The 10,092-nt window shown below is 49.2% G+C and overlaps 1 protein-coding gene across 1 annotated transcript in view; it reads left to right on the plus strand.

The window, feature by feature from the left end:
* LOC109306968 (E3 ubiquitin-protein ligase TRIM39-like) overlaps nt 1–9,892 on the plus strand; it is a 16,411-nt gene extending 6,519 nt beyond the window's left edge. Inside the window, exons 3-4 of the mRNA XM_019530593.1 lie at nt 3,788–3,934; nt 8,756–9,892. Of these exons, the coding sequence (XP_019386138.1) occupies nt 3,788–3,934; nt 8,756–9,322 (714 nt within the window). The 3' untranslated portion in view covers nt 9,323–9,892. The remainder of the gene's footprint in view (nt 1–3,787; nt 3,935–8,755) is intronic.
* The last annotated feature ends 200 nt before the right edge of the window (nt 9,893–10,092 follow it).

The following is a 10,092-nucleotide window of genomic DNA, read 5'->3' on the forward strand; positions in this document are numbered from 1 at the left end:
ATGGCCGTTCATGCCCAACCTGCAGCTCCCTACCCTCCCAGGTGCCCCTCACTCCCTACCCACAGCCCCCCAGCCCTGCCAGTGCCTCTCCCTCCTCCCTCCAGCTCCCGCCCCCAATTCCCCCCACCCCCTCCCCTGGGCGTGGCACGGCCGGAGCAGAGCCCCTGATGGGAGGGACGATGCAGGGTGCCTGCTGTGGGCTTAGGGCTCCCTGCCCTGCTGCCCTCACCCCAGGGATTCCATGGCTTAGCAGGCAGGACCTGGCATGGGAGGCTTAGCGGGCAGGACCTGGCATGGGAGAGAGTGCCACACTGCCATGGCTGTCAAGTTGAGGCACCCCCTGCCTGCCCAGCAGCAGTGGAGGCACACTCTGTGCATCCACCACCTCTGCAGCTTACCTTGGCGTCCTTGGTGGTGCGGTGCTTCCTCCTGTGCTGGGTCCCAAACACTGGGCTATGGGGCCAGCTCCTGCCTGGAGTTGCTCCAACCCCATTACAACCCCACGCCTTGCTGTGGGTGCTGAAATTGTGCACCCTGACCACTGATGTTGTGACCCCATTTGGGTTGCAACCCACAGTTTGGGAACTGCTGGGTTAGGGACTGTGTAGAAAAGCTGGACATGGACAAGTCCATGGGGCAGGATGAGATGCACCCAAGGGTGCAGAGGGAAGTGGCTGATGTGATTGTGGAGCTCGTCCATCATCTTTGAAAACTCTGGAGAGGTCCTGGATGATTGGAAAAGAGCAAACATACTGCCCATATTTAAGTAAGGAAAAAAGGAGGATCCAAGGAACTACAGACCAGTCAGCCTCACCTCAGTCCCTGGAAAAATCATGGAGCAGATCCTCAAGAAATCCTCAAGAATTCTAAGCACTTGGAGGAGAAGAAGGGAATTAGGAACAGTCAGCATGGATTCATCAAGGGCTAGTCACACCTGACCAACCTGATTACCTTCCATGACGAGTTGGCTAGCTCTGTGGATGCAGGGAGACTAGTGGATGAGATATACATTGATTTTAGCAAGGCTTTTAACATGGTCTCCCACAGCATTTTCACAGGCAAGCTAAGGAAGTACGAACTGGATGAATGTACTGTCAGGTGGACAGAAAACTGGCTGGAGCATCAGGCTCAGAGGGTAGTAATCAATGGCTCACTGTCTCGTTGGTAGCCAATGTCAAGTGGAGTGTCCCAGAGGTCGGTCCTGAGGTCAGTTTTATTCAGTGTCTTCATCAACAACCTGAAAGATGGCAGAGTGCACCCTCAGCAAGTCTGCAAATGACACCAAGCTGGGGGGACTAGTAGATATGCTGGAGGGTAGGACTAGGATTCAGAGTGACTTAGACAAACTGGAGGATTGGGCCAAAAGAAATCTCATGAGTTTCAACAAGGACAAGTGCAAAGTCCTGCGCTTAGGGCGGAAGAATCTCATTCACTGATACAGGCTGGTGACTGACTGGCTGGGCAGCAGCCATGCAGAAAAGGACCTGGGGGTTACAGTGGACAATAAGCTGAATAGGACCCAACAGTGTGCCCTTGTTGCCAAGAAGGCTGATGACATACTGGGCTGCACTGGGCTGCATTGGTATGAGTGTTGCCAGCAGATCAAGGGAAGTGATTATTCCCCTCTATTCAACACTGGTGAGGCCACATCTGGAGTACTGTATTCAGTTTTGGGCCCACTATTACAGAAAGGATGTGGACAAATTGGGAAGAATCCAGCAGAGGGCAATGCAAATGATGAGTGGGCTGGGGCACATGATTTCTGAGGAGCCACTGGGAGAACTGGGCTTATTTAGCCTAGAGAAGAGAAGACTGAGAGGAGATTAAATGGCAGCCTTCAACTACCTGGAGGGGCAGGGGGTTCAAAAGAGGGTGGAGCTAGACTGTTCTCAGTGGTGGCAGATGACATAACAAAGAGCAATGGCCTCAAATTGCAGCAAGGGAAGTTTTGATTAGATATTAGGAAAACATTTCTCACTAGGAGGGTAGTAAAAGACTGGAACAGGTTACCCAGAGAGGTGGTGGAGTCTCCATCCTTGGAGGTGTTTAAGCCCCATCTAGACAAAGCCTTGGCTGAGATGATCTAGTTGGGGATGGTCCTGCTTTGAGCAGGGGGTTGGACTAGATGACCTTCTGAAGTCCCTTCCAACCCTAATTTTCTATGATTCTAAGGACTTGTATAGGATAGTTTGGATAGGGATGATCCTGCCTCAGGCAGGGTTTGGACTAGATCCAGGGTGGCAAAACTTCAGCATGTGTGCCACAAGTTGTATGGGCAGCCTCTGTGGGGGGCATGCAGACTGGGGAGGTGGCAGGCAGTACAGCAGCTGGTAGGGCAGAAAGCAGAAAGCAGAGCAGCAGATCAAGCAGAGGTAGGGGATCAGAACAGCACTCAGGGAGGACATAGGGCTACTTTGTGGCATGCCTGCTGAAAAGATTGCCCCGCACTGGACTAAATGACCTCTGGAGGTTCCTTCCTGCTATACTTTACTATGATTCTATGCAAAAGCAAAGTCAACATGTCTTTTCGGCTGGTATAGCCTTCTAAAAATGCGTGAAACAGGAAGCCCACGTCTTCATGGAAAAAATTTCCTCACATTCCCTCACAGATTTTCCATGAAAAATATCAAAGGAACCAGATAGAAAAAAAGGGGGGGAAACAGCATTAGAACATAAGAACTGCCATTTACTGGATCAGTCCATAGGTCCGTGTTGGCCAGTATCCTGTGGTGCATAGTGGAGGAGTGGATATTGAAAGGGAGAGTGAACTCAATATGATCAGGGTTTGGTTTTTTCCCCACTGTTCCTCTCTCACTTGCAGTCTTTAAGGTCTAGGAAGTTCTGATTCAGAGACTGTATCCCTAACAGTTCTTGTATTGTGAGCGATAGTAAATAATAAATCCCTATTTACTTGCTCTTAACTGGTTAGTATTTTGTAAACCCTTATCTTGTCCCCACTCCAATGTCGCTTTTCTAAGCTGAATTGACCTAGCCACTTTAGTCTCTTCTCATATGGAAGCCCCTCCAAACCACTAGTCATTCTTGTTGTTCTTCTCCAAACCTTCTCTAGTTCTTCTATATCCTTTTTGAGATGTGGAAACCAGAACTGGGCACAGTATTCAAGGTGTGAGTGCACTGTGCATTTATAGAAGGGCATAATGATACTTTCAGTTTTTTTTTACAATTCCTTTCTTAATAATCCCTAACATTTTTGCCTTCTTGAAAGCTGCTAAGCTCTAAGCTAATGTTAGCAAACTGCTCACAATGACTCCCATATCTATCTTCTGTGGTAATAGCTAATGTACAGCCCATCACTATAAAAATTCATATGAAATGACGATTCCACAGAAAATTATTCCATGAATTTATTTTTTAAAGAACTGAGAGGGAAGCAGGGGGACCCTCCAAAGTCAAACTGAAAAATACTGGTTTTGTTAGCATGAAGATTTTTCTTTAACAAAATGGGGGTAGGGGGCAAGCCAAAATCCATGAAACTGTTGAGAACAATATTGATATTCTCAGAAAAAATAAAACAAAATACCCTTCTCCAAACAAACCACCCTGCACCCAAAACAAACAAACAAACCCTATGAAAATTCTTAATAATTTGAAGAATATTTGTTTGGTTGCATTATTGTGGTGAAAAACAGTGTTCTCTGCGCAGCCTGGCATCCTGTTTTCTACCCCTCATCCTATCTTGTCTGTGTCTCAACCCAGAGCCCTGTTGTTCCAGACCCCCACTCTCAATGCTGACCCCTGGTGACCCTCCCCATTTACTACCGCACAGGCCTCCAGGACCACTCTGCAACACCGCATCTCTTCGGAGCTGGCTGATCTGCGGCAGTTCCTGGCACAGAGGGAAGCTACATTGCTGCGGGAGCTGCAGGAGGCAGCAGAGGCTGTGCACTGGGAGATGGAGGCCGCACTGGGCAGTGTGCGAGAGAGACTGCAAGCTGCATAGGAGGCTCGGCATGATGTCCAGGCCCGGCTGGGGGAGCTGGAACCCGGTGTCTTCCTGCAGGTGAGAGCCCCAGCTGCCCAGGCACCAGTGCAAACACTCTCAGGCCTGGCCAGGTCCCAAGTCCACACATGCACACACACACGAGCAGGTGAGTACAGGGGTGCACACACTGTCACACGCACACACATACTCTTGGGTGCATGCACATATGCACATACACATACTCTCAAGGGTATACACATACACACAAACATACTAGATTGCCTACATATGCTGGATTGCACACAGAAAAATATATTCACACTCATGGGTATATGGGTGTGTGCACACACACAATCAGGTCCCCTTGTCTGGTCCCCATTTGGGGGTTTGAAGGAAATCACATCACATTTGGGGATGGAGAGCAGTGGGGCTGGGACTAGAGTAGACACAAGGGAAGGATTTCCAAGGGATCTGTGGGTCTCAGGCCCCAAGATCCCCCCATTTTTTTCCCTTTCTCCATCTCTTTCTCTCCCTCTCCTCAGGGGATACGCCGTGTTTTGGACATGTGAGTATGTCACCCCCCCACCCACCCCACTTCAGTCAGCCCCGGGGTATGCTCTGCACCCTGAATCCTGCACTCTCCCTGACCTCTCCCCTGGCCGTTGGCCAGACAGATCCCCACCTGTCCACTCTCCCCTGCCCCACCCAGCTGAGAGGCTATGGCAAAGAGAGCGGTCAGACAGACAGATGCACCTCCCACTTAGGCTAAAGAACAGGGGCCATTGTATCCCTTCCCCTTTCCCCCTTCCCATGCCTTTCCCCGCAGGCACAATTGTGAGAGACCCAGGATAGATGCAGGTAAGAGAGATATAGTTAACTGAGTGGGTGGATGGGGCCAGATAATTTAGTAGTCAGAGTCAAGTGGGGGAACCCTGGCTGTTGGGTAGGACTTGACTTGCAAGAGGAGGCCCAATAGTGGGCAGTACTTGTGGTTGTGGGTGGCATCTTCTGACCAGAACAAGAATGGGGCCTCCTGGAAGGCTTTTGGGTCATGGGTAGGCTCTGTTTGTGGGTAGGGCTTGGGTATAGGGTTTATCATCGGGGTGGTAGCAGGTGCTTTTCTTATGGGTGGGATCTGGGCAGCAGGTGTAGCTTTGAACAGCCTGCCTTGGAGAGAGATTTCAGGGTAGAGCTTGGTAAGCAGAGCTCAGCTTCTGAAAGGGGCTTAGGTTGTGGGTGAAGCCAGACTGGTGGAAGTAAGTCAGTGAAGCTTGGCTTGTGGAAGGGCAATGAGTGGTAAGCAGGGCATTGCCAGGGAGTGGAGCCTCCTGGGTGGGGCTTGGCTTGCTGGCAGAGCATAGGGGAGGACCATGCTTTGCTTTCCTTTCCTTATGTGACCCATGCCCTCAGCAGACCATATCCCTGGTACTAGGGTTTCTTCTGTCAACAGGTGCCAGAAGCAGGTGCACCGGCTGAAACCAGAACAGAAGGGAGCTGCCAGAGCCCAGCCCACTGTAGTTTGCTCTCTGCTGAAACTGGCCCAGTTCCAGGGTCCCATCCAGTACACTATATGGAAGGCAATGAGATCTGTTCTCAGCCCAGGTAATCCAGGCCAGTAATTGAGACACTGTGCTGTAGGGAGCGGGGGTCTCAGTAATGGGTGCTGTGCTGTAGGGAGCAGGGTGTTTCCCTTTTCTCTGTGTTCTTTATAGGTGATAAATCCCCTCCTATGGCCTATTTTGGATGGCAGCCTCCTCCTTCTGTCTGCCCCAAAGCCCAGGTGGAGTATGAGATAACAGAGGAACTAGTGACTAGAGGGGACACACACTCTTGGATCCCATTGCCCTTGATCAGCTGAGGAACTTTTATTGCTGAGGGAAGCAGTTTCAATGCTATGCCGTTTCCAATAGGAAACATTTTCCATAAAACTTTTCTGGGGAAATTTAAATGAATGGCAAAGTTCCTTCCTGCACTTGGAATATGTTCTTTTGACTAAATTTTTCAAAAGAAAAACCCAAAATAAAGCAACCATTTATTGTCTCATATTTATATTTTCATTTCAGTTTAAGAGCCCTGGGGGGTAGTTTTGCCCCTTTTTTTCCCCCACTGGTAAATATTGAGGTAAAATAAAAATTGAAGTAAAAGGTGAAATCCCTAAAAATCCTTGACCTCTTTCTAGTCTCTCACTTTAAAAAGAAAACAAAGGATTGAAACCAGGGAAGTTTAAAACAAAAAGCCAAAAATTAATTTTAATTGGATTTTTAAAAGCCAAAACAATTACAAATTTCCCTTAATTCTTTTTTTAATGTTTTGTTCATTGTTTCTGATTTTTTGGACTACTCAGATTCTCAGTTTTTACATTTTTTGGTGCCAGATGCCCATCCTTGACTTTTACAGTTCTGTTTTATATCACTAGAAAGTGGAGAATATTGAAAAATGGAAAAAATAAATTGAAAATAATGAGGGCTGTCAAATGGTTAAAAAAAAATCCCAATTGCTTGCACAATTAAAAAAATTAGTTGCAATGAATTGCTATTTTAATGGCACAGCTAAAAACTCAAAATTATGTGCAGAAAAACTCAAAATTATGCAAAATTATGCAAGTACTTTGTATGGTTGGGGTGAGTGGCGGATGCATAGGAGGGGAATTTGTGAAGGTGTAGGGGGTTGTGGGTGTGTGTTGGGGGTTTGGAGCTCAGGTGGGGGGTGGTGCTGCACGCCCTGAGGATGCAAGGTACTGTGGGTCAGGAGTAAAGGGCAACAGCAGGGTTGGGGTGGCTGTGGCTTGGGAGTGAGGGGCACACACACACAAACACACACACACACACCCCCACTCAGAAGGGACATCTGAGAAGGGGAAGAGGTGGGGGATGAGGCAGATCAAGACCCCCACAGTGAGGGAGGGAGTGGGGCAGGGGGTGGGGTGAATGGGGACCCGAGACGAGTATGGATCATGTGACAGAGCCACAGGTGGCTCATCCAGGTTCATGGGGAAGTGCAACTCCCCACTCCTGCATGCACTCCCGGGGGAGGCATAGGGGGCATGTGCTCCCCAGATTTGTGCAAGGTGCAGAGGCAGACTGCCCACTGCAGGCTGGGGCTGTGAACCATGCTGCCTTTGCCCCGGCAGCTGCACAATGCCATGTTGTGTCTCCTGATGCCAGGTGGGCAGGGGACACACAGCACAGCCAGCACATGGCTTCTGGGACAAAGGCAGCAGTACGCAGAGCCCCAGCTTGCAGTGGGCAGCCTGCCTCTGCCCAGCGCACAAATCTGGGGGGAGCATGCCCCACATTCCTCCCCCAGGGGTGGGAGCAGCAGCATAGAGCCACACCCCCCTGTGCCCCTGGACAAGCTTCCCGTGGCTCCATCCCATGATCCATCCTGGCCCCATTGACTCCAGCCCCTGCCCCTGCCTGACTCCCTCCCTCACTGTGAGGGCCTTGATACTGCAGCTGCTCATGTGTCTGTGTCTTTGCACCCCCCCGCCCCCTTTCCCGCTGCAACTGCCCGGAGCCCACACCCAAACTGCCATGTGGTCCTCTGCACTGCCACCACTGCCCTGATGGGTGGCCCAGAGACAGCAGTGAAGGTGGCAGAGTGAAGCCCAGGCAAGGGCTTCAAAACCACTTGTGCAATTAACATATTAAGAAAAATAACACAAACACCAATTAACGGATTAATCGTGCATGTTCACAGTAATTAATTTACAGCCCTAAAAATATATATATTTTTTAACTATTCACCATACTTTTCTCCCTCATTTTCATTTTAAAACTTTTTCTTACTTGGAAGGGAAAAAAGCAAATATTGGAAGACTAAAAATTCCCCACATGCTTTTCTTTCCACTTAAAAAATTCATCTCGAAACAAAACAAAAATTGTGTTAAGAATTTTCCTTTAATTAATTTCTTTGTAAATATAATTCTTACTAAGAGGAAACAGAAATTGGATCTCTGCACAACACAACATTTTATTTGGAATTTTGGCTTAAAAATAAAAAATAGGTCAAAATTATAATTGGAATTATATTAATTGATAATTGTAGTTAAGCATGATGTGGAAATGTGTGTTTCCTACATTAGGGAAAATGGTGTTAAACTGTGTGGAGAAGGATTTTATTGTCACTGAAAATTGTATCTGGTTACGATATGGATATGTTTCTTATATATTTTTGTCAAAAGAAAAAAACGAGGTACGGAGGCAGCTGCACATAGTAAGAAGTTAATTTCCCGTTAGGACTAATTGGATGCTTGTGTTATAATGTCTTGTTGATAAAAAAGAAACAGACAAATATGTATGGAAAAAAATGAAATTTTTACTTGCATTAGGGCTGTTAAACTCATCCAGCCCCATGAGCTGGGCAAGTCATACAGGGCCCAGCTGCAGGCTGGATCTGGAGTGCAGGGCTTTGCCATCTGGCTTACAGGGCTACATATAGGGCCAGAAATTTGGCAATGGCAGTATTAATTGCTGTGGTTCTCAGAGCCACAGCAAATGCCACTGCTTCTACCACCAAATTTCCAGCCCCATGGGCCAAATGACATGGCTCCACGCTCCAGATCCAGCCTGCTGGACACCTCATTGGGCCAGAAATTCCATGGTTGGACAAATGACAATGGTATTAATTGCTGCACTGATCATTCCACCACCAAATTTCTGGCCCACATGAAATAGCTTTTTGCTGCTACAGATTGGAAGTTATATTGTGGCACTAAGCAGAAGCTCACTCTTTTGAACCCTCAATGGTTCCTGCTCAAAACTTGTGATACACATGTGTAGACATGTATGAATGAGATGTCCTTGGTGACAGGAGCAACCCTGGCTCATGCTAACCTCATTTCCCACAGCGCCAGCCTCTGTGACCTTGGACCCCCATACAGCCCATCCTGCCCTGGTGCTGTCTGATGACCTGATGAGTGTGCAGCTGGGTGCCCAGAGACGTCTGCTCCCTGACAACCCTGAACGCTTTAGAGTCTACTGCTTGGTGCTGGGTCAGCCAGCGCTGACTGGGGGATGTCACTACTGGGAGGTGGAGGTGGGCAACAAGGCTGACTGGGCACTTGGTGTGGCCTGCGAGTCCCTGGAGAGGAAGGGGAAACTGGCATCCTCGGCCCACGAGGTCTGCTGGGTGCTACGACGCAATGACAGGGGACAATACCTGGCTGTGGCCTCATGCCCACAGCCCCTCACTGTGGAGGCCCCACCTCGCACTGTGGGGGTGTATGTGGACTATGAGCGGGGATGCGTCTCCTTCTACAACACTGTGGGCATGGAACACCTTCACACCCTCTCTGGGGCCTTCAATGAGCCACTGAGGCCCATCTTTTACCCAGGCTGTGACAGTGTTCCCCTGCGGCTGCTGCATCCCACACTGTAGAGCACAGGATGCTCCTCAGAGCTGTTAGTGGCCTGCCTCCCCCATTTCCTAGCCTGCTGCACCCCCACCAACATGGCTGCCCTTCAGTCCTAAGATCCCAGCTACATCTCCACACTACTGTACTGGAGCATCTTTTCCCTCAGACATTACAGAGCCCCTGTTCCACCCCCATGGCTTGGTCTGTTCTGGAAACCCCTACTCCCACTGTCTAGGTGAGGTACACTGAAATTGTCCTTTACAGGCTATTTTATTCAAACAACCAGTAGCTTAATTACATCGTTGCTGCTGGCTTCAATGTGGGTAGGACACTCATTAAAACATTTGGTGTCACATGCACTTCTGCCACACAGACACTATTGCCACAGGGTGATATCACACCCCTGAAAGTGATCATTTGGAATGATAGGGCTCAGACAGCAGATGGCTTCTGGCCCTGAAGTCCTCAGGTTGGGTTTTAAATAAAATATGTTGAGTGCAACCTGGTGTTTTGGAGATATTGGCCATAGCCACGAATGCCATGTGGCCCTGGAGGGGTGGGAGGGAGCCTGGCGGTGGCGGGAGCATGGTGGCAGCAAGCAATGAGCTCCCACAGGCAACCACAGTGCTGTTGGCAGTGGAGGGGTGGTGAGTGCCGACTAGCAGTCGGCGACTACCCACAGACGCCGCTGGCACTTGGAGACCACCTGCAAAAGCCACTGGCAGCAAGGTGGGGGTGGGAAGCAGCAACCGCCTGCTGGCAGCGTCAGCAGCACCTTTTTGCATGGGGAGCA

The sequence above is a fragment of the Crocodylus porosus genome, unplaced genomic scaffold (assembly GCF_001723895.1).
Source record: "Crocodylus porosus isolate Cpor-Errol unplaced genomic scaffold, CroPor_comp1, whole genome shotgun sequence".
Taxonomy (NCBI): Eukaryota; Metazoa; Chordata; order Crocodylia; family Crocodylidae; genus Crocodylus; species Crocodylus porosus.